The sequence below is a fragment of the Fusarium flagelliforme genome (genome assembly GCF_020744385.1).
Source record: "Fusarium flagelliforme strain FIESC 12 MPI-CAGE-AA-0113 chromosome Unknown B0J16scaffold_2, whole genome shotgun sequence".
Taxonomy (NCBI): Eukaryota; Fungi; Ascomycota; class Sordariomycetes; order Hypocreales; family Nectriaceae; genus Fusarium; species Fusarium flagelliforme.
In genome coordinates, this window is record NW_025763504.1 from 387,950 (window position 1) to 409,969 (window position 22,020).

Consider the following 22,020-nt stretch of genomic DNA (forward strand, 5'->3'; position numbering starts at 1 on the left):
CTAAAGCCTTTTTATGCCGTATCTGTTCCAAAATACAGAAGTCAATTAACAACTAGATCAAGAAAGTGTAAGTAGATACTTAAAAGGCTTACTGCCTCTTATCATGCCGGCTTCTCAAGGGTGACACCGCATGGGAAATCGCGACCCATGCACTCCACGGGTTCCGATTCTCATACCAGAACCAGATCGGATTCACAAAACGGTAATTACCGGTTTGCCCAGGAGCCATCTTCCCCAGTAAGCGCCTCATCCCCTCACCCGTCTTCAAACTTCTTACAGGATTCTCCTCTGCTGGAACCGAAAGGACAACTGAAAGTACCTCGGCATAGGATATGGTAGATGCTGCTATACCAGCCGCTACTGCCGTTGCTATAGATGATCCAGGATCGCACACATGTGAACCAAAGCGATCTGATATATCCTTCGTGATGCCGTCAGGGAGGTCGTCTCCGAACGTGCCCAAGGAGAGGGTTTGAGGCTCGTCAATCAGCGGATTGCTGGCAGCGAAGGTACCCTGGGAATCCGTTGCTCTTACGGAGATTACTGACTTGTGCCTTGCTGGAAAGGTTTCTCCCTGGTAACCAGCATTGTTACCTGCACTAGCTAGGAATATAATACTTCGTTCTCTTTCGACTTCCTCGATAGCTCTCGATATCAAACCGTTATCAAGAGGAAAGCCAAAAGACATGGAGATAATATCGACTTGTTCTTGTAGTCCGGCCCACCGAATAGCCTTTGGAGAGTCGTTAGCAGATTGTAAACGACAAGTTAAGCGGGCATACGACCTTCGCAATTTCCTCGGCTCTGTTGTCCAAATCGGTTGTATTTTCAGCCACTCGTCCAACACATATCTGAGCCAACGGAGCTGCTTCCATCACCAAGCGAGTCATCAAGCTGCCATGCCCATAGCAGTCTTCAGCTGTCGTATCGGTTATGTAGCCGTTTCTGTCGTGCGAGGTGAAGTCTCTACTGGCTTTTATGCATTCTGCTCGGCGAGGGTTTTTGAAGAACTTCAGTTGCGGATCGTATCCTGTGTCCAGAATTGCAATTTTCACAGATTCATACCCGTATTCTTTCCGCTGCCTCAATCGCGATATATGTCCGCTGATGTGCTTCAGGTTGTCTAGCCACTCCTTGGGGATCACCGTCTTGCCGATGTGAAACGAGGCTAGTTGGGATACTGTCGTGCTATGCGACGGTGTGTTCACCTTGCGTCTTTCTAGATAGCTTACCGCACCCTGGTCTGTTTTGAAGGCAACCTTGGCGAGTTTCGCTAATGGTTCAACAATCTCTCTGAAAAGCTTATTTCTTCTGTGATGAGCGCCTGTGTCAAGGCTATGCTGACCAGTTCTTGATCCTGTTGCGGTAGTTGAGATTCCACCCAACACCCTATGATGAGAGCTGTCTTCTCCTGAACTGTTTCCTTTATCTGAAGTGTCCTCGCTGGCTTTTGACGTTGTATCGGGATTGAATGTCTCGTCAGTAACCATGAATTTACTTGGATCCAAGCAGCTTTCAATTGCCCTCGCAAATATGTCCCTATGCGACGGTCTGGACCACGGAGCCTTTTCCAGCCTCCCCAGTAGGCTCATCGCATGTCCGTGGTCTCTATTAAGGCGTGATATCAGAGGTTGTCTTAGATCGGATATGTAGGGTTGTGAAAGGCCAATCTCCAACAGAACTATACCAAGCCCCAGGATATGAGGGAAGGGGTGGGTGCTCATCTCGTCTTTCAGTTCCTCAGGCATTGTACTATTGTCCGCGAATTCAAGAGGGAGAAAAGCCTGCAGGGCTATTTGATCCTTAGGCCGGTTATGATGGTCCCGCTCCTGCATGAACCAGACGTCATGACTTGTCCACCTCTGCCGCATGAGATCAGTCCCGTAGAATCTCCAAAAAGAGTTCGCAATGGAGTGTGCAAGAACGAACTTATCTTTGTCTTTCAGCTCATAATGTTGTATAACTGAAGATAGTCGAAGTCCTTCCCCGGCACATAAGAACCTCTCTAGAGGAGCCGGCGGTGGTAGCATCACCAACCCCACGCCTTTGACAAAGTTCAATTTCACGTTGTTAAACAGTTGGCGTTTGAGAATTTGGCAAAAGTAGTCCGGGTTGATTCGCTTGTGGGTACAAACCACTTCGCTGTCTCTATCGTTATTTGGGGCATCTGCGAATGCGATTCGGCCTTTTCGGCCTTTGGTCCGTCTGCGGCTGGTGAGTAATTGACTATGTATTTGAGTTAAACATACACTGGGATTCCAAGTCTCAGATACTGCCAGTAACTCATGCTTTCAGAAGAGATAATGACCTCGAACTGGGCATGGCTATCTTGTACCAGTGGCATTGTATCTAGATGAAGTCTCACAGGATGTGGGAGGTTGGGATGGTCAACTGAAGGTCGAGGTTTGAGTTTTTGCAACCAATTTTGTCCTTGCTCCTGCTTCTCCTTGCAGTAGGCTTGCCAGTGAAGTGACGTAAACAGGTTTTTGATAACATGTGACGGGTAGTCGTCTGGCTCTGGCAATCTCGAACCTGCGGTCAATCGTTCAAGACCTGATCTCTGATTCGGCTCGTCCTGGTTGATCGTTGACAAAAATAGGTCGCATTTGGCTCTAAGCTCTCCTGATAGTTTGTTGTCATAGAAGAAGAAGTTGGATATACACTCCTCGAGAAGGGCTCGTCTGTCAGGCCTTGTATATAGCGCAATATCCCTGTAATCTTGCCTGGGGTCGTTTCGATCTTCTACGGGTTGTGGAAACTGATAAAATTAGCGGCCTCGACTTGCAACAGGAGTGGTAGCATCCGACCAACTGACTATGCACATTTGAGACAACATTCGGAGTATGACAGCAGCCAAGGCTTCAACTTCGTCATCAACCTCGTACTTAGCCAATGTCTCTCCCGCAATCAGTCCAAGCTTTGTCGCAACTTCGCCTGCAAGTCGGCACTGCCGTCGCATCCCGCAAAAAAGCACTAATAAGTAAACCCCCTCGGCAGCCTTCTTCAGCATCTCGCATGTGCTGGAACCATTGAAATCCATTGCAACGGGTTAGATGAAATCAGGCTGTAAGGATTATGGGAGGTGGAAGTTATGGAAGGCTGGGAAGGGTCAGATGAAGCGGCAAACAGCTGCATGGAAGTCATGTGACGAGCTGAAAGGTTTCATCACTAATCTGACAGACTGGCATGATCAAAGATTTCTTTTTGCATCAGCAATCTCATACCAATTCCTGGGACTGCCATCTCGCCAGGCTTTAACAATGGAGTATATGACATCGACCGCCAGTGAACTCTCGCTCAAATGCCTGCAGCTTTTTGAACTCTGTCTCAATACGCAGCGGCCTCAAGGATCCGATAGCGAAGAGGAACCGGGCAATGGAACTTCTCCAACGTTGCCAGAATACTATAAGGAAAGCCTCTTCACTCGATTTGAGTGTCGCATGGCGGACTTCAACCTGTGGATTGATGGAATTGGAGCGCTGGCTCCATCCAAGGCCTCACTCGACTCTAGGCTAAGAGACCGACCGATTGATCTCTCCTTGGTAAAGGGCAATCTCACCATGTTGAGTCAAGCGCTGGAGAATTGTAAAAGCTTGATTGAGCGTGGACTATCTGCAGAAGAGTCTTTTCTTGATATCGACTCGACACTAGAGAGCCTTGTCGCGCTTGCTTTAGCCATTCGACGGACAGGAAGAAAGTCTCGTTTACACAAAACAGACTGTCTTTTCAATCCAGAAGAGCACACTGAGTTGAAGCAGCATCTTGAATGCATTGTTATTCTTCGCCCTGGCATGGAAGGTCGCGAATCTGACCATCAGTATCAGCTGAAAGTCCAGTCATTATCGCCACTCCAGCGTCACCTTATAGAAGCAAACTTGAGACGGAGAAACCGCTTTATTCAAGCTCAGTTGCATTCAGTGGGCCTCAAATCACGAGCGTCGGCCGTAGGCCAGGCCCACGCGTGGTCATATCACCAACCACTGCATGAGCCAATTGATGCAACGACGGAGAACAAGTCCGCCAGCGAAGCTCCGTCGATTGCTTTTCCTCCCAGGCCAGACGAACACCTTCAGTCGCGTCCCGTTTCTGTAACCACCGCGACTTATCCTAGTAGCAAATTACATTACAGCGTGGACCTGCAGCACAAGACAGAATCATCTCCAATGACCGTAATCACAAAGATAACAGCATCCGCCCGCTACCCTAGACCAAGGTTTGGGAGCAATCAGACCCTGGTCCAGTGTCCATGTTGCTGCCAGATGCTATCTGTCGCCGAAGTCAAGAATGACAAGATGTGGAGGTAAGAAAGTGTTTACCTCACTGTGATACCTCTGGCAATGCTATCACCACAATGGTTAGCCGCCATATATACATGTTTGATATACTTGAAGCATCACACTGGGACGATTCAAGCAATGGGCCCGCATATAAACCGGAAGTAGTGATACTAATGTCAGAGGATAGGAAGCACTTAAGCGAGGATGTACGCCCATATACTTGTGTTTTCGACAATTGCCCGACTCCAAATGTCTACTACAGTAGCAGAGAAATGCTAGAACGGCACTTTCGACATGACCATACTCCAGTCTGGCAATGCCCTGAATGCAAGGCCGAGCAGATATTCACAACCATGACTGCCATGATAGACCATCTCCAAGCATCTCATACCTTTACAACAGAGCTTTCAGACATATCGCCATCTTCTATGCTAACGAGGATGGGAATTAACGCTTGTCCTCTTTGTAACACTATGGGGCCGCCTGATTCCCCGGCCTTGATAGATCATGTACTCGAACATGTTCACGACTTCTCCCTTCGATCTCTCCCCTGGCCAAAGTCTGCCGACGTTGAGCTCGGAGGCGAGGTGGGATCCTATAACGACGAGTCTGGAGATGAGGGGGCTGCTCTCACATACTGGTTGGAAGGATCTCAAACAGAGTGTGGTGAAGCTCCACCCTGCCTCCAGCTATCAACATACGATCACAACAGATTATCAAAGATGAACCAGCTGATCCACTCCGGGCCACGGGATACACCTGGAATTGGGATATACTTTGCTGATGAGGAAGAGGTCGAATCTGCCGAGGCTGAGGATGGAAACACGGTATCAGTTACTAAACAGGCCTCTGTCGACGAAGAAGAGGATATTACAGTTGACGAATCTGCCCCTGAGGCTCAACGGTCCAAGCGCCAGCGATTATTCGAGAGAGCTACCAAGCCCTTCAAGATTTTCGAAGGTCGAAATTTCAAAACAACGCCCGGATACGCTGAACCGTTAACTAATCCAGGGTTCTCTGAGGAAGACATCCGGCAAAGTACTGAATTATTAACTAGTTTAAAGCTTTCTGAGGGAGACGCCCTACCAAATACTAAATTGTTAACCTTAACTGTCGTACGGCCAAGTCGAGACTCCGTAACCTCGGCAGCCTCTGCACTCTTTGGTTCGGGCTATGTCTTACCTCCCTGGAACCAGACAACACTCAATGTTCTGTTCACTCTCTACAGGGAGATACTTGGACTATCGATCCATGGAGGAGAAACAGCTACCGGAGAAGATTGCCTGACCCTATTAGCCTTCATGACCTTCTCGGATAGTGTCCAGGGCCAAACGGTTGCCCACTTTATGCAACCACTAGCTGCCGTGGGTAGCATCGATGCGAGTACATTTATCGTGCTGATGCTCCGATTTTGCGTGGAAGGCCTCCAGGCACCTCAAACGGAGGATACTTCGAGAGTAATCTCGGATTATTTTATCAACACCAGTCATGGTATCCCTGCGCCGATGGGCAGAGGTCCAACTAACCCGCCTACGATCATAGATGAGTACCGAAAGGTGAGACATGTGATAGCGTCCGCATTGAACCATGAACTAATTTGATACCCAGATGCTCACCGGTGGTTGCCGAGTACTAGAAGCAAATGTTTGGAATGGTGATCAGACCTCACACAGCTGGCCGAATATAGGCATTGCCCAGAGATTGGGCACAGCTATTGAAACTTCACCTAGTCAGACCACAGCATCCGTTGGCAGCGATTGTTTTCAAAGCAACGTGGAACCCCCTATGGCCTTGACAGACTTTGGAACCATAGGAAATCCCAATGAGCCACTCGTGATAACAAAACCAGATGCCCAAGTGTGGTGCACCTTTCGAGAACTCTGTATTGCCGTCAGGGAGTCCGCCTTCGTCAGCACCGATCTCCCAGTCATCTTACGTCTTGACGTCTTTGCCGAAAGTACACAACAGGCCGTAATGTCGCAAATTATGCACGTAGAATGGGGCAACTATCTATTCGATGAAGGCTACGACTCAAGCTTTGGGATGCCGAAACTTGACGACCTCCGGAATAAAATAATAGTTGACCTACTGCTGACCAGGGAGCGATTTAAACCGAGTTTCAATTACTCTCTTAAGTTAATTGGAAATTGGATCCGTGAAGAAAGCTTTCTCACGTTGCCGTCGCCAAGGGAGCCTCTTCATTGCAATCCTACCTGGAGCCACATTACCGACGATCCTGGAGCTTTAGAGGACGAAAGCTTCCGACAATGGAAACTCATTAGACACCTTGAGAAGAACCTCTGCCACGTTCTTCATCCGCGCCGAGATACCTTCTCCAATTTCACGAAATTTCAACCGGTGCAGCGATTCAGGCGTACAGTCGAAGGCAACATTTTAACCAGCCGAGATACGTATATTCGTTCTCAGCCCGACAACCATAATCCCGTACGGCTATGGGGAATGGGTATACAGATGGCAGCTATTGATAGAGATCAGGTTGACACAGGTATGATGATTAACCATGCCATGTTCGCCGGTGGAAGCGGCTGGGAATTGAAGTCGCATGACTACCTAGGCTCCAGCACTTTGCATTATCTTTCGGTATTAGTATTTGAGGATCAAAGATTCAAAATTGAAGGCTGGGAGGGAGATTTATCTTCCCTGTTCACGGCCGAACTGCATACTTCGACATGGGACAGTGGAGAAAGGTTTTCCTGGAAGCGGTATTTCGATTCTTCTGTCTTTCCCGATTTTGCTGGCTTTGCGAATCCCGATCACGAAGAAGAAGGTTTCGACGAATATGCCCCCTGGGTGGAGGAATATGCAAGTAGGGGGCGATACGTTAAATTACCATACCGACAGAATATCGATCCGAAGGTCAGTTTCATTAGGTAAGTAGATATTTCGACCAGAAAACCCAAATCCGGCTGCTAATCACCGACCAAAGACTTTTATTTACCATTGCAGGAAGCTTGCTTGCCTGGTCAAGCATGCGACTTGATCGCCTCAGTCGTGGCTTTCGTCTGATTCAGTTATATAATAAAAGGGGGGAGCCACTGAGTGAGAGGTTACTAGTAAGGATAAATATCAAGATTACAAAACAGGAGCCCCGCCCATTATAGCTACTAGATTCAGATTAATGTTTCTCAATCATAGGCATTTGTCAATCTATAAGTATAATGCAAAACTTGCACTTAAAGGCATCTTCGTGCCCCGGTGACCTAATAATCTGAACTTCCATACGCTGACGGAATCCGGAAATCAATATGCGTGGAGTCCGGGCGCGAAAGAGCTCGTCGAGTTTTATGACGTAAATTCTGCGCTGGCTCAATCCTTTTCTTGGTACAAAGCCGTCACGAAGGTCGAAATCAAGACGACAGTTCTTTCACAATCCCAAAAGAGTCCAGTTGGTATCTTAAGAAGGTGACCTGTTGGTTAAAGTTTCACACAGGTCTACAGGGAATTTCTTCGACAACGGGGCTCGTAAGAGAAAGGAATTACACTTGTGTAATTTCCTATGTGACAACCTGGCGAGTTAATCGTTTCAGTCAGAGTTGAAATTATGTCTCTAGGTCATCCTTGTTCGTCTCTTGTAGCCACAAATCGAAATAAATGGCAGTTGGTGATCCATGCTCCGTCTGATAAGGTTTCTGAAGATATTAACACTTTGGATGAGGCGTTGTGGCACCTCTCCCTACACGGGACCTGCTTTTCGCCTTGCCCTAACACAAGATTTCGGCTGGCTACAAAACGCCCTCTCTTTTCCGTCCTTGCATCTTCATCTGACCATCAACACGCATCCGATTATCAAGATGGCTAGTACACCAAGACTCGAGGAATGGATGCGCCTTAGCAAAGAACGACTCACAAGCACATCCATCATGCGCAAGTACATTGACGTTTTGTACATCCGTCCAAGGAGCTTCTCACCACCAGAGGATCTTGGTCCAGGCGTCAAGATCGAGCGCGTTGATATCGACGAATGGCCACTGTACCGCATCTCAACCTCGCCTGCCACTGCCGGACCTGCCTTGTTGTACTGCCACGGTGGCGACTTTGTCAACGAAATCGTGTCGCAGCATTACAAACTCGCAGCGCAGATTGCAAGGGATACTGGACTGGTCGTTGAGATTCCGATTTACCCCCTTGTTCCTCGGCGTACAGCTTCCTTTGAGTGGGTTGTTGAAGGATTATGCGATCTCCTGACGCAATCCAACATCGTCAGCATCGCGGGCGACTCCGTTGGCGGCACGCTTGCCATTTTGACGATGCAGCATCTCATCCGCAAACAGCCACTTGTCGCATCACGTGTCAAATCGCTTATTCTGATATCACCCTTGCTGGACTGTACCCTTAACCACCCCCAGACCAGGGAGTTGGAGGCTATGGACCCATGGCTCGGCGTTGATGGTCTGCGCCTGGCCTCGGAGGAGTTCAGTGGGGGCTTGGAGCTTTCTGATCCCAGAGCCAGCCCGCTCTTTGGCAACATTGCAGATTTGCCAGCGACGTTGCTCCTCTCCGGAACGCGCGACTTATTATGTGCAGACGCAAGACGCCTGAGCGCCCGATTTCTCAATGGCGGCATGTCAGAAAACGCTGAAGAATGTATCGCGGGAAGCGTTGAACTAGAGGGATTCAAGTACATCGAAGGAGAGGACATGCTTCATGTTTGGCCACTTGTAAATTCACCCGAAGGGGCTGAAGTACGGGATGTGATTATGGAGTTTCTGAAGAAACATATAGAATATGATTGATTGTCACAAATCCGTTGAGCTTTCAGGAAAAAGATGATATTTTTATTTCGAAAGGCTTTGTGAACCTACTGGTTATCAGTATTTGTATCCCTGATAAGAACAATTACCAGCAATTAGTGTAATACATGCCCATTTGGCAAGTTGAACCTTTGTTAATCTGGAAGCCCATATCTTGATGTGGGAAAACTAGCTATCCTCTAACAATTCCAATGCACTATCGACTTCAGGGTCGGTTTCTCTGGCCATTCGTTCAAACCTTTCTAGTCACAAAGAGGGTTCATTAGAGCTGACCATATGAATACTTGATCATGCTCACCATCGAATGTTCCATTGATCGTGATAGAATGCCAGCAGCCAGAAAGCCGGAGCGTGGCAGAACTAAGATTACCCTCAGACTGACTGATATTCCGAGGGATTTCTATGCGAGGAATTGGAACAAGTTCTCCAAAATATTAGTCTAGTTGGAAGCTTTCAGATTACGAGTGGTAATTACTATGTGCGAAGTGACGAGAATCATGATGAAACTGCAGGGCGAGCGTGGCGGGATGGCCCGCAACGGCTGACTCGACTGGTCCAAGTTGACGAATAATCGCTGATCTAAAAGCGCTACCAACTTCAAGCTTGATGTACACATAGCTTTCGCCAGGTTTACCAATCATGATTTCGGTGTCATATGAAACAGGTTCGCCCTTGGGACTGATAGTGGTGACCTTGCCCGTCGAAGTGTAAAACGAACGAAATAAGAGATTTGGCGCAGTCTTGGCTTTACTCAGGTGCAGTGGATTGAGTGTATGGTAGCGGAAGAGCATGGCGTTTGATTTTCTTAGTTGATGTTTATTATCTTGTTCAAATCAATTGAGGGAGAAACTCTGCACCGACATGCAATTGCATGGAGAGGTCTCTGATTAAAGCAATACCCATTAAGTACAAAACGGTAAATGTAGCTAAAGGAGCAGATATCTTGGCATGGCGCTGTAGCTGGTAAAGAGTTGCTGTTTGGCGTAGAATTCACCTGTGAACCTTTCTCAATAATAGTATAAGAATTGGGATATACTCTTAATTCATCAGTTGTTTTAGGATTAATCTAAATACTCAGATATCTAAAGAAACCCTTGCCCAAAAGGACGTCCAAAATGGTTCAAGCCCACATTGGTAACCGTCTCATTTACATCCCCCTGATAATCCCCCTTCTGCGTCGTGAAATCCTCAATCACTGACAAATCCTTAATCTTTCCCAACAACAACTCGACAGCCCTGTACCCAGCACCAGCACTGTACCCAGGCAACTCATGACCCGCAAGCTGAACCTCATAGTACGTCAACCCACGCTCATAACCCCACTGTCCCACAATACCAGCCTCACTGAGTCTACCGCCGTTGAACTCAGGATGGAAGGGGACGTAGAATTGTTTATCTTGGGGATAAGATTGATAGCCTTGTTTTCCGTTCCATGTTACGTTCTGAAGAGCGAAGAGCGTGCCGTTGGGAGGCAAGATGAAGTCTAGACGACCTACGCCGATGATGGTGTTGTTGGTATGCTCGATCACACGCTTGAGAACGTCGGTTTGGGCAGGGGCGAGAGAAGTGTCGCTGCGGTTGGATTTGGGATCACCGAAACCGAAGACTTTGTAGGGGGTGCATTGGTACCATGTTGAGTCAACGGGCGCGTGAAGGGCCTTCTTGACGTCTGTTCTGTTGAAGTAGACTTCAGCACCAGGAGGAGAGTAGTCACCCTGTATCAATTAGCACGAATTCAAACCACCAATGTATGGGACTTACCGAGTTGACAATACCCAGCTGACTGTATGTCGTAGGACAAGTATCAGTGATGTGATAAATGTTGAAACAAGGGTTCTGGTCCAATGCGGCTGAGTATGCCCAGTCGAACATATCACAAGTATAATTCTTGGTGTCCAGATAAGGATCAGGCAAAACCTCGAATTTTCCTTCAGGAGGAGGGAAAGTACCGTATTTCTCAAGATACTTGTCAAAACCACAATGTTCGTGTGTCCAGCGGAGGGCATTCATCGTCGTCTCGTTGAGATAGAACAACTTATCCCAGTACTCAACAAAGGGTAGGATAACAGCTTGCTGTTGCAGAGTAGCATCACCGATGATAGGATCATTGATAGCTACACCACCAAGCTTATAATAATCGTCATCATCAGCAGTGATGAACGCATCGGCGATGTAAGGTACGTAAAAGCCTGCGTAGGATTCGCCGGTGATGTATGTTGTGAAACCCTTCATGTCGAAGGTGTCGATGAAGTTCTTCCAGAAGCCGGCGAATTGAAGACCGAGTTCTACTTCGTTTGTGATGTTGGGTTTGCCTTGGGAGTAGCCTACTCCGACGGGCTGTTCGATCCAGATGACGTTGGTTCTGAGATGTTAGTCGAGAAGTTGTTTTGGGTTGTTAGGGACTTACAGGTTTGTCCAGCTGTACGAGTTTGGTACGGGGGCCAGAGTACCCTGCTGCCACAAGAAAGGACCATTCTCGGTCAAAAGACCACTAAGAGAACTACATCCGGGGCCACCATTCAACCTGCAAAGTCAGCCCAACCCAATACACTCCAGGCATCACACCACTTACCAAATCAGCACATCCTCAGAGGCGTTGACATTGGTACTAGGGAAGAACCAAAAGAACAATTCCCTCTCCTCATCAGGATCTTGAGAAATCGGCAAAAGTCCAGCATAAGACTCTCCAACATCAAAATCAACTTCAGGAATGGCACTCCCGTTAACGGCAAATTTCTCAGAATTCTTGTTCAAGAACTTAGACTTTGCTCGTTTGGCGATATTGGGTTGAGGAATGGGAGCGCGTTTCTGGTCATAGTTGCGTGGATGGGGACGGTTGAACGCTTTGATGGCGCCTTGGTTGAAACCTGCCTCGACGAAAGTGCCGAGGGCTAGGACACTTGTGATCAGACTGAACCGCATTTTGGAGAATTACGGGTAGAGTGGTCATGAGGAGATAAGTAAATAGTAGCTGGGTGGTCTTTATATATAGTGGTTTGTATGGGTGTACAGTCTGTGCATGAATATTGTGTCATTGGACTGATGTCACAGGACGGAAACACGGCACTTTGCATCCTCGCGTAAATGTCCAAACATTGATCAGTAGAGAGAAAAACGGTTCGAACGGCATCTTACAGTACCCTTGCACCATGCTTGAGCTGCCCCAAGCGGAACAGCGTTCAAAAGTTCCGTCCCGGTAAGACGGATGATCTTTGTGCTAAGATATCACTGGGATGAATTGGAGATGCTCAGACCTTCCTTTCCTGGTGAGCTTCTTCTCCAATTCTTGTTTGTAGCCCACTGTAAAATACAAGGATTGGGTCTTATCGGCACTGGACCTTTTGTTCGCTTCTTCTAATCTACTAAATCTGGTCTAGCGGTGGGTTATAGATCGGCAGTTTTTGACCCCTCATCTCGGGATCTTTTGACATGTACCCTTGTTCCTTCAAGTCGTCATCATTTTATTACGCTACAAAAGGACGAGTGATACCAACCGAGGCAGTGGACCTTATCATGTTGCAATATCTCTCAGCGATGGATCCTTTGTGACCCAACATATGCAGTGCACCAATTGAACAAGTCTAGACTCATATCCCCTGTGGCACATTCCACTTGTAGGCTATAGCCGATGGTGTTATAACCGGTGAGCCGCATACCAGCGTCACAGAAACGTAGGACAATCATTTATCGCAGACTTGATACCAGAAGTCCAAAACCAAAAGAAATAAAATGTATCACAAGATGGAGAAAACGCCTCCCCGCATGAGACCACGCGTTCGGGGTCACCCGTCAAATAAACTTCTTTAGCCATTTCGCATCTTCGAGAATGCCACACCTTGGATCTCAGGGCGTTTTTAGCGCCCTTTGGCCTGTAATTTACCCAACCCAGGTGGCGGTCTCGGAGGACTCGGTTAGCATGTCGTCATACCATGAGTAACGTTCCGCAATGTTTGAGTTAAGGTTATTGAATACAATCTGAATCAACGGCAACTTCCCAGCGTTTGGAGTTTTGGCATTGGAAATTGAGTGTTTTGAGGCGCCCGTGACAGTTTCCTTTTCGGTGAACGCGACGATGGAGGCTTATGGTGCAAATGCGGTAATGCTCGATATCTTCCATGCATTGATTCGGATGTGTCGCGCCATTTTATATGAGTAATCTATTAAAGTTGATTCACGGACGGAGAGTTCATTAGATGTTTTACCGATAGGACGGAGTAGTTGGATAGTTCAACTGCCGTTAATGCCTCTTTAATGAGTGGTGTTTCAGAACCCTTGTTCTTACCATAGGGTAGCAAACCTTATCTTGACAATGTAGATTCACCAATTGACAGAAGGTATACCGGAGCAGAGCTCACATTCTAAGTGTTATCAGTTGAACCAGTTGTCTCTGTAAGCTTGTTTCAACTTGATAACATTAAAAGGTTAACAGTATCCGGTTACCACAATCTCGTATTGTATCTCATTTTACCCAAAACTCTGTTCTACTGCTGTATCAAGAAAGCTCAAAAGACTTGGACTCTTTTCCTAGAACTAAGTGATCGATCTCTCAGAACATAAATATTAGAGTCAAAAGCGTTTCCACTTCAAACTCTTCTCTCCTTCCTTATCCACACAGCCCAGCCTGCGTGAACACCGACCGTAAGTATCACAGAAACAACACAATAAAGCCAAACCCAATCGGAAACGTGTCGACCTTGTTGCTCAAAGTTGAAGAAAGAGGTACTAAAGAATGTCTCAAACAAGTCAGAACATTGATATTTTACAGTACACAGAGATCTCACCGCCACAAATGTCGCTGGTAGGAACGCAAGGGTAACCCATGCTATGGCTCTCATATCGGAACTGTCTCGAACTGCTGCCTCGGTTTGTCTCAAATTCATGGCATTGTCACGTTGTGACATGAGGTTTTGACACTGTATCTGGTTAACTGACCCGCTGTCACTCCTTAGGTAGCTCACGTTGAAATCCATTTACTTACAGCTTGCATCTGCGCCTCTGCTCTCTTGGCGAGATAGACACTTCGAGATCGATTGTTTCCAGACCACATTTTCAAGGTTGATATTTTCACCACCATTGAAGTATTTGGCTTCTTCCACAAATCTCCGTAAGCGTCAACGTTGGGAAGTCTATGATTTAGCCCATATAGCCAATCAAGGAGACTTTCATTGATGTGACACTTGGCCTCAATCATAGCACACTCTGAAATGATTGAAGTTAATTTTCCTGGAGCAGCTTCAAAGTCAACATCCTGTTCATGGCGTCGCTCCCACACCTTTTCACCGTAGGCGTAGTGATGAAGTTCTTCGTGACGTTTGTTACCGCGATAGTTCTTATGTGTCCCTATCCTTTTCCCAATTGCATAGACAGAGTCTCTGATGAGAGTAATATCCTCTACAGTTCTCTCCATGCTCTGCTCCATTAGGATGAGGGGCACCAGAAGAGGATGCCAAGAAATGAGTTTGAGCGCTTGTAATCGATGAAGGAGATACTCTACATCAGTCTTGTGCAGCATATGTGCCATAATGTGCGTAGTTCTGCGGTTAGGAGAGTAGACGACGGATAAACTGAATTTAGCAAGGTTTGAATCCCATTTGTCCGGTTTAACAACGAAGCCTGTGGAGCGGATTGTTAGTTGAAGAATCTGCATATAAACAGAAACAAGGATCAAAATATCCTGCATACCTTTTGCCCATGATTGCAATGGGACTTCAAACCATGTGGGGGGCGTCTCCATTTTCTCAGTGTAGATGAAAGAGTCTTGAAGATGCAGCAAGTCAAGGTGCTCTCGAAACCCTTTCCACGACAAAGGCGGAGCATTGTCATTCTCCGTGTTGAATGGTAAGATCCTGCGAAAAACGAATTAATACTCGGAAGTGATATGGCGTGAAGCAATCTCAATCACGAGCATGTACTACGCACATTAACCTGAGAACTTTCTGCGGCCCATCTTCTCGGGGAAGCTTATAAAAGGTCAGCGGTAACCATCATAACGCATGCAAAGATCATACTTGGAAGAACTCGGAAAGATCTGGTCCTCCACTGGAGTCGTCTGACCTGATCGCGACATCGGTGTATCTGACATTGTTCTCATGCTGTGATACAAACGTTAACGTAGTCGGACACGGATCATCCATGTACTTACTTCCTGTATCTCGACATATCTTGCATCATCTGAACTAACAAACTGATCAAAGAAACTTTCCCGTGGATCATTGGTAAACTTTTGTACCCATGGCTTGACACAACCTGCCGGTGAAAGAGTGGGTTTTGTAGATACCATTTCGTATAGATTGATATGCTGCGATTCTCAAACAAACGTCAGAATATATGGTCGGAGACCCGTGATGGAATAGTAACAGAAAGAATGTTGAGACTTAACAATGTTATGGAATTCTGGTTTTTAAGAGTAGGCTTTTAGTAGGCGACAAGGCATACCGACGAAAGTGGCAGTGCACTGCGGTCTGTCATCATGCATAATGAGCTGTTACAGCAGATCTCATTCCCAAGATGTGCATTTATTGGTAATAGCGATAGCCTAGACCAGGGTCTCTGCAGCAGCTGAAACTCAGCCACATAGCAAGAATGCCTGACTACAACGCACTGCAGCATTATTTGCATTTTCAATAAAAAAGAATACAGACCAGTATTCCACTAAGAACTATGCAACAGTTATACTAATACGTAACAACTGGTTCGGTTACTTATGACTGTGAAAGGTTTTTGTTCAGCAAGAATAATCCCGGACAGTTGAACAGAAGGTAAGGATTATCTCAAAGCTGAATGCTTGCGCAAATAGTTTCTCATCTCAACCACCTAAAACAGTCCAAAAAACCTCTTATCCTTCTTCTTCTCAGGGGGATAAACAACAATCCTATCCAAATCCGCACCCTTGAAATGTCCCTTTCCATTATCAAGTCCACCGACAGTAATGCTGTTCTTACCCTTCTTCAAGGGCAACAACAAAGGCGTAGAAAGAATAATTCCCTTGTGGGTATCCTTCTGGAACAGTGTGTGTACCTTGTCAGTGTCGTTGTTCAAGACTACGCTGCTGATGCGTCGGACGGCCCATGTTCCGTTGATGCGATCCGGTTGACCCATCGGTTGGTCGCCGAAGCCCATGTCGTCGGTGTCTGAGTTGTTAGTGTAAGTGTGGGTATCGGGGACAGGGAGGGGAGGGGAAGGGGGCGTACTTTGGTGGTAGAATGATACCCATTGATCAGAACCTTTGCCTTCTACTTCAAATGTAATTGTGCTATCGTTGCCCTGAATTCCTGTTGCGATGACATGGTCTGTTCCAAAGGTCTGTCGAACATCAGCATTATTCCCATTTCTCATAGCAGATCAACTTACAGCTTCTTGGAGGAACGCATCTCCTGCGAGCTTAGCCTTGCTAGCAGGATAAGTCTTTCCCTTGATGGGCTTCCATTCACCAGTTTTCCTACAATCATCAGTCCGATTCATTGCATCTGTCATGCTCACTTACACGTTTAGATCGTAAATATCATGCCAAACAACCTTGAGGCTCTTCTCCTTCTCATCAATCTCGATAGGAAGCCAGACGTTACGACTTTCCCAAATTGAAGGGAGATCCCACTACATCTGTCAGTTGAGTTCGAGACGGAGTTGAAGGAGGCATACCTGATCTGCCATGTAGAGATACGTAGTCTTCTTCGTCCCATTAATTCTCCAAGAAAATCCAGACTGAGTACTAAAAGTCCTCGTATAAGCCGGCGCAACAAAGAAAGGCTGAGACCAAGGTCCCTCGAGTTTATCAGCTCTCATAGCCACGACATCTATTCACATTAGCACAACCCCTCTAACTGTATATCACCACTTACTATTAGGTCTATAACCAGTCTTATGACTCATAAGCGTCCAATAACTCTTCTCCGTCTGAAGAATAGTCGGCGCCTCGAAATCATACTTGTTAAATCGATGCGTGACACTCTTGATGTCTGTGAGATTACTGTTGAATTCGCTCACGTATACATCTCGACCTTCAACGCGGTCGCCGTTGGAGTATAAAGCGTAGGACTTTCCGGACTTGTAATCGGTAAAGGCGCCGAAATCTTGGGACCAGTTTCCAAGTGGTGCGATGGCGTGGTTGAATTCATACGGGCCGGCGATGTTGTCTGATGTTGCGAGGCCTTGAAGCAAAAGACTGTAGTTTCGATCGTCGGCATGCCACCACATCTACTCAATCAGCAATCCTTCAATGCATCCCATGACAACACAACTTACATGGTACTTCCCAGTGTCCTCACTATATAGAACCTTAGGTCGTTGAATAATACTCTCGGGGGAAATATGCTCATGACCCTCCTCGGGCGTAAGCGCTAAACCGTGAGATTCCCACGTTGCAAGATCAGAAGAACTGTAGACGGAGATACCACCGCCTTCTTCTTGTTCTTCTGTTTTGTATTCTCCGAACCAGAAGAATTTACCGCTGTCGCGATCAACACACAGACCGCCGGCGTGGGCGTTGAAGAGGTTGCCGTCTGTATCCTTCCAGCGCGCGCCTGGGACGATCCAGGCTGCGCTTGTGAGGGACGCAAGGGTTAGAAGGGAGAGAATCATGGCTGTCAATTGAGCACAAGCAATGAGTCAATTGAGTACAGTGAGTGGTCAATTGATAAACTACAAAGCGCAGAAATTGTCATGTTTTATAGCTATCTCGGTACATCTCACCCCGAATCTCATGCGGCGTCATAAGTTTAATCAAGGTTAAACGCGGGGATAACCCCCAATCTAAGAATCTTAGCATGTCGATCCCCCGCTGGATTGGTAGACGCTTCAATCAGGCCTTTGCTTGGCGGCTGTTTACCCCGGACTGGAAGGCGGATAAATGGAATACCAATCAATCCTTGTTCAATTCAAGCTTAATTCGTGATGGGACGATTCTCGGGGGTGGCTGGGACGATTTCAATGCATTTATACTGGTATTTCTGAAATTGTTCTTGGCTATCACATGACGCAGTATGCATGTTCATTTGATCTCCAGCTATGGACTCGAGAGATTACTTGACAGCTAAACACAAGCCTTTCCACCCGACCAACATCATTGTGGCTCAGAATAAATACATTGTGTCTTTTCCACATAGTCGACTGATTCCAAGAAAGACGCTAATTGCACATATCTTACTTTTTATTCTAGGAACTTGCAAAAGAATGAACAGTCATGTATATGACCATCCGCACTCGTAGCATAATTCGGACAAACTCCCCATTCCGTATAACCAAGCTTCAAATAGAATCCCCTTGCAGGCGTATCTGATGCTGTATCTAACATAACCATACTCTTTCCCAACACATCTTTCGCATACCTCTCCGCAAACTCCATCAGTTTTCTTCCCAAGCCGAGACCTCTCTCATCCTCTCGGACCAGTAACTTGGCGATTTCAACCTTGTGCGCAAATGTTACTTTCTCGTATGTAACGAGTTGGACCGTTGCGACTATTCTGTCTGAGTAGCGGACTAGGACGAATAGGTTGGTAGTTGTTGAGAGTTTAGGAGACAGAGAGAGCCAGAACTCTTCGGATTTGACGAGAGGGAGAGGTGCGTGGAAGCCCAGGGCTGAAGAGGGCGGATCCCAGTTGACGCAGTGGTGCAGGAGGTTTGCAAGGGAGGGAGTCCATTTTTTCAAGGCTTCAGGAGTGTCGACATGATGCAGTTCAAGACCCTCTGGCCAAGTTGTTGAAGATATGACGTCCATGCTGTTGTTGTTGTTATCGGGAAGTTCGTATAACTGGGTGTTTATTTGTACGACTTACTAGCCTTGGTCACATGTGACTCATTCTATGGGTCCGTCCAATAGGGTCCTTCCGCCATCCCACTTGTATTCCGATGTTTGAGACACTTGCTTCGCGACAGAAGTACCTGAATATTTACTTTCACCTTGACTCAACTTTATAGTAGGGCGGATCAAGGGTAGCTGAAATGCACGATGATGACACTGGCAGGTCAAAGCACAAGATATGTCTCACTTTCTCAGAAACCCAGTTGGTGAGGATCTTGAGGACCCGAGCCACTGATAGAATGATCGACGTCTGGTTCAACGGGATATCCATGCGAGCACTATAGACCAGGTACAAACCAAGTGTCTCGCCCGAATTTTACCTACTACCGTCTCAGAGATATTTCCACTCTAAATGAAAGACACGATCGAGCGCATTCCTCGCGTTCAGTCGCAGCAAGTTATATACACTACAGGAATATCAAACAATTGCTAAATTATCGGAGGGCTAGACGCTCGTCGAAATATCGCCTTCCAGGTAAAAAGAAACAGTGCAACATCGGCCTCTTTCAAAGTGACCATTCGGCTATAAGAGTATGCAGGATGATACCTTGGTTGGGGCGTTGACCGGTCCAGGGACGTAGCATCGGGCCCATTTCCGTCTTGGCAGCTGGTAAGAGCCTGCTTGACAAGATCGTCTGCCACAACAAGGATACAGACGACATTATAGTATCACTCCGAAACTCTTTTGTCGATTTTAAGCTATAATTGTGGACTTGTAGAGTTCAATTATCTTCTCTTCAACTCAACCTACTCTTAAGCAGTCTGTTCCTGGTGTCACAATTATACCCAAGGACCCTTCTTCCAAGCATTCTAATACTACGCTTACTTTACTAAATTCTTACTCTTCCCTATACCCCTGCAAATAACCTCAACTCAGCTAAGACCTAAGTGGGCTAGGGCTACGACTCTAAAACCGCTGATATTTATATGAGTATCCATCCACTTTCATTCCAACCTCAATCTCACCCCTCAACAACCACAATAATGGCGCAAATTTACTCTGACCTGCTCGACAACAAGTCGTTTCGTCTGGCGACTGTCTCGCTGGGAAATCGTCCAGATACAGGGACGAAAGTGCCGAGCGTGACACTTGCAACGCACCCTTTGGGTCCAGAGATAAAGTACAATGCGTTATCCTATACGTGGGGGCCACCGCGGAATGTCAAAGACGCAGACGATTCTAATGCGATGATCCTCTTCAATGGTCAGCTTTTTGAAGTTCAGCCGAACCTCTACGATGCACTCCTCGAACTCGAAGCTATATGTCCCGAAACTCCCATCTGGATAGACGCCTTGTGCATCAATCAATCCAACCAAGCCGAACGATCGGCCCAAGTCTCAGTTATGAACCAGATCTACGGAAGCGCCACTCGTGTCATCGTCTGGCTTGGAAAGGCTACTCCCGAGTTAGAAGCAGGCGTCAAAGCAGCTGAACGCATCGGCACAGAGTCCGCTCCTCACACCATTGGCATGATCCGCACTCAAACCTGGGACTTAACCAATGAAATATCCAAAATGCCAGAGAGGTACGGTATGAAACCTATCGACACGGAAGAAGCGATTGGATTAAACACGCTGTTCTCGTGTAACTATTTCTCGCGCATCTGGGTGATACAAGAAGTTTCCCTTACAGAAGACGTTGTCATACTCTGTAAGGGCAACTTCACACCCTTCGACTGTGTGGGCTACACTGCTGCGTTTTTGCACTACAGTTGCCTCTATCTCGAGGTCAACTATCTCGTTCCCAAGACTAGATCTGGGATTGATATCGCGACCGATGATAACACATTCAACGCTGAAAGAATCGGTCTTTTCCGAGAATGGTGCAAAGGGGAAAAGAGCAAATGGGCACAAGTTTTAGAAACCCTAGATTTTGAGGCTGGGATCGGACATACTCAGCCTCCGTCTTCAGAAATGTTACTTCTCCGGTTCTTGGTCACGTCTGTTGCGTTCAAGTCGACAGACCCCAGGGATATCATCTATGGCTTGGGCGGTATTATGAAGCAGATTGCTGCTAAAGATGGATTGAACTTTCCTCCAGAGTTTGAGCCGAATTATGATATTAAAGTCAACGATTTGTTAACAAATGTTGCCAGGAAGATCATTGAAACTACTGATTCATTGGTTTACCTGGGTCTCGTCAAGGATCCTATTGTGCGAGAGGCTCCAGGTCTTCCGTCCTGGGTACCTAATTTCCCTCCGGCGCCTGTCAATCCTCTCTGTGGGGGAAACTTTCGCTCCATGGGAATTCTGAATGCGAGCAACCATGTCCCTCAAAGCTCCGCCGAGCGCACCTTTAGCATCGATGGAAACACTCTTAACGTTTCGGCCTTTTGTCTCGGCAAGGTCGAGAAAGTGGGAGATCTCTTCCTAGAAGCTTTGCGCGGCCAACAGAAGAAGAACGCCGATATTCTGCTCAGTATGGAGCAAGTATGTTCATACACTGGTCAGTCATCGGATGAAGCCTTCTGGCGTACTCTTGTCTGGGATACAGACATGTCATACCGACCTGCCAAACAGATCCAACTGGGAGATTTTCAGAAGGCCATGATGCAATTCATTGTGCGCGCACTATCAATTGGTCTTGGAGAAGCCCCCTCACCTGAAGAAGGCCAAGCTTTAGTCCTAGATGCCATTACCAACATGTCCTATCTGGACCAGATATCTGCCAAGTTCCCCTCCAGCATCTTTCCCAGCGTCAATCTGATCGAGTCGATGTGCATGAACCTCGATCTCATCCCGAAGGAAGACGTTCAACTCAACGATGAGGAGAACCAGATGTTGATGGCGCCGAAGTCGCTGCATTCCATGCCACCGGAGATGGTAGTAAGTATGACTTATATCGGTCATAGACCGTTTCTTACTGGTAGCGGATACCTTGGAATGGGATTGGAGTCGGTAGAGGTGGGGGATGAGGTTTGGATTGTTAGAGGGTCTCCCACGCCTTTGGTTATGAGAAGGGAAGGAGAGAAGTTTGGTTTGATTGGTGAGAGTTACGTACATGGAGTTATGAAGGGTGAAGCCGTTGCTGATGATGTTAAATGGGAGAAGATCCAGATAGTTTAGAGATAGAGTGGGTACCATAGATGAAAGAGGGAAGTTTTTGGTGTAGAGATTTGCGAGAACAAATGTCATGATTTACGGTTAGAATCATCATATCATATGTACGAAAGAG

The 22,020-nt window shown here is 46.9% G+C and overlaps 9 protein-coding genes across 9 annotated transcripts; 3 read left to right on the forward strand and 6 right to left on the reverse strand.

Annotated features, from left to right (window-relative positions):
* Positions 1–45: 45 nt before the first annotated feature.
* On the reverse strand, positions 46–3,071 carry B0J16DRAFT_393884 (uncharacterized protein; the record flags this gene model as incomplete). The annotated part of the gene is made up of 5 exons (XM_046132094.1): positions 2,816–3,071; positions 2,250–2,758; positions 783–2,205; positions 93–733; positions 46–52 (listed from the first exon to the last, which is right to left on the reverse strand). The coding sequence occupies exons 1-5, from the start codon at positions 3,038–3,040 to the stop codon at positions 46–48; spliced, it is 2,805 nt and encodes a 934-aa protein (XP_045985743.1). The 5' UTR covers positions 3,041–3,071.
* A 153-nt stretch (positions 3,072–3,224) lies between these two features.
* B0J16DRAFT_393889 (uncharacterized protein) lies at positions 3,225–7,304 on the forward strand (the record flags this gene model as incomplete). The annotated part of the gene is made up of 4 exons (XM_046132095.1): positions 3,225–4,300; positions 4,360–5,833; positions 5,886–7,154; positions 7,245–7,304. The coding sequence occupies exons 1-4, from the start codon at positions 3,261–3,263 to the stop codon at positions 7,302–7,304; spliced, it is 3,843 nt and encodes a 1,280-aa protein (XP_045985744.1). The 5' UTR covers positions 3,225–3,260.
* A 785-nt stretch (positions 7,305–8,089) lies between these two features.
* B0J16DRAFT_379729 (Alpha/Beta hydrolase protein) lies at positions 8,090–9,031 on the forward strand (the record flags this gene model as incomplete). The annotated part of the gene is made up of 1 exon (XM_046131019.1): positions 8,090–9,031. One exon carries the CDS (start codon positions 8,090–8,092, stop codon positions 9,029–9,031), a length of 942 nt encoding a protein of 313 aa, XP_045985745.1.
* Positions 9,032–9,178: 147 nt separating this feature from the next.
* On the reverse strand, positions 9,179–9,943 carry B0J16DRAFT_50578 (uncharacterized protein). The gene is made up of 3 exons (XM_046133954.1): positions 9,525–9,943; positions 9,348–9,473; positions 9,179–9,291 (listed from the first exon to the last, which is right to left on the reverse strand). Exons 1-3 carry the CDS (start codon positions 9,838–9,840, stop codon positions 9,218–9,220), a joined length of 516 nt encoding a protein of 171 aa, XP_045985746.1. The 5' UTR covers positions 9,841–9,943; the 3' UTR covers positions 9,179–9,217.
* Positions 9,944–10,068: 125 nt separating this feature from the next.
* Positions 10,069–12,068, reverse strand: B0J16DRAFT_331835 (Alpha/Beta hydrolase protein). The gene is made up of 4 exons (XM_046126641.1): positions 11,622–12,068; positions 11,457–11,573; positions 10,811–11,411; positions 10,069–10,764 (listed from the first exon to the last, which is right to left on the reverse strand). The coding sequence occupies exons 1-4, from the start codon at positions 11,969–11,971 to the stop codon at positions 10,132–10,134; spliced, it is 1,701 nt and encodes a 566-aa protein (XP_045985747.1). The 5' UTR covers positions 11,972–12,068; the 3' UTR covers positions 10,069–10,131.
* Positions 12,069–13,479: 1,411 nt separating this feature from the next.
* On the reverse strand, positions 13,480–15,423 carry B0J16DRAFT_331841 (uncharacterized protein). Its single transcript, XM_046126642.1, has 7 exons — positions 15,192–15,423; positions 15,058–15,141; positions 14,969–15,009; positions 14,732–14,895; positions 14,028–14,662; positions 13,831–13,962; positions 13,480–13,782 (listed from the first exon to the last, which is right to left on the reverse strand). The coding sequence occupies exons 1-7, from the start codon at positions 15,327–15,329 to the stop codon at positions 13,633–13,635; spliced, it is 1,344 nt and encodes a 447-aa protein (XP_045985748.1). The 5' UTR covers positions 15,330–15,423; the 3' UTR covers positions 13,480–13,632.
* A 439-nt stretch (positions 15,424–15,862) lies between these two features.
* On the reverse strand, positions 15,863–17,626 carry B0J16DRAFT_393897 (glycosyl hydrolase; the record flags this gene model as incomplete). The annotated part of the gene is made up of 7 exons (XM_046132096.1): positions 15,863–16,179; positions 16,240–16,351; positions 16,400–16,487; positions 16,533–16,642; positions 16,688–16,842; positions 16,888–17,242; positions 17,291–17,626. 7 exons carry the CDS (start codon positions 17,624–17,626, stop codon positions 15,863–15,865), a joined length of 1,473 nt encoding a protein of 490 aa, XP_045985749.1.
* Positions 17,627–18,134: 508 nt separating this feature from the next.
* On the reverse strand, positions 18,135–18,915 carry B0J16DRAFT_50651 (putative histone acetyltransferase). Its single transcript, XM_046133955.1, has 2 exons — positions 18,820–18,915; positions 18,135–18,762 (listed from the first exon to the last, which is right to left on the reverse strand). The coding sequence occupies exon 2, from the start codon at positions 18,759–18,761 to the stop codon at positions 18,195–18,197; it is 567 nt and encodes a 188-aa protein (XP_045985750.1). The 5' UTR covers position 18,762; positions 18,820–18,915; the 3' UTR covers positions 18,135–18,194.
* A 911-nt stretch (positions 18,916–19,826) lies between these two features.
* Positions 19,827–22,014, forward strand: B0J16DRAFT_281328 (heterokaryon incompatibility protein-domain-containing protein; the record flags this gene model as incomplete). Its single annotated transcript, XM_046123937.1, has 2 exons — positions 19,827–20,006; positions 20,070–22,014. 2 exons carry the CDS (start codon positions 19,830–19,832, stop codon positions 21,909–21,911), a joined length of 2,019 nt encoding a protein of 672 aa, XP_045985751.1. The 3' UTR covers positions 21,912–22,014.
* Between the last annotated feature and the right edge of the window lie 6 nt (positions 22,015–22,020).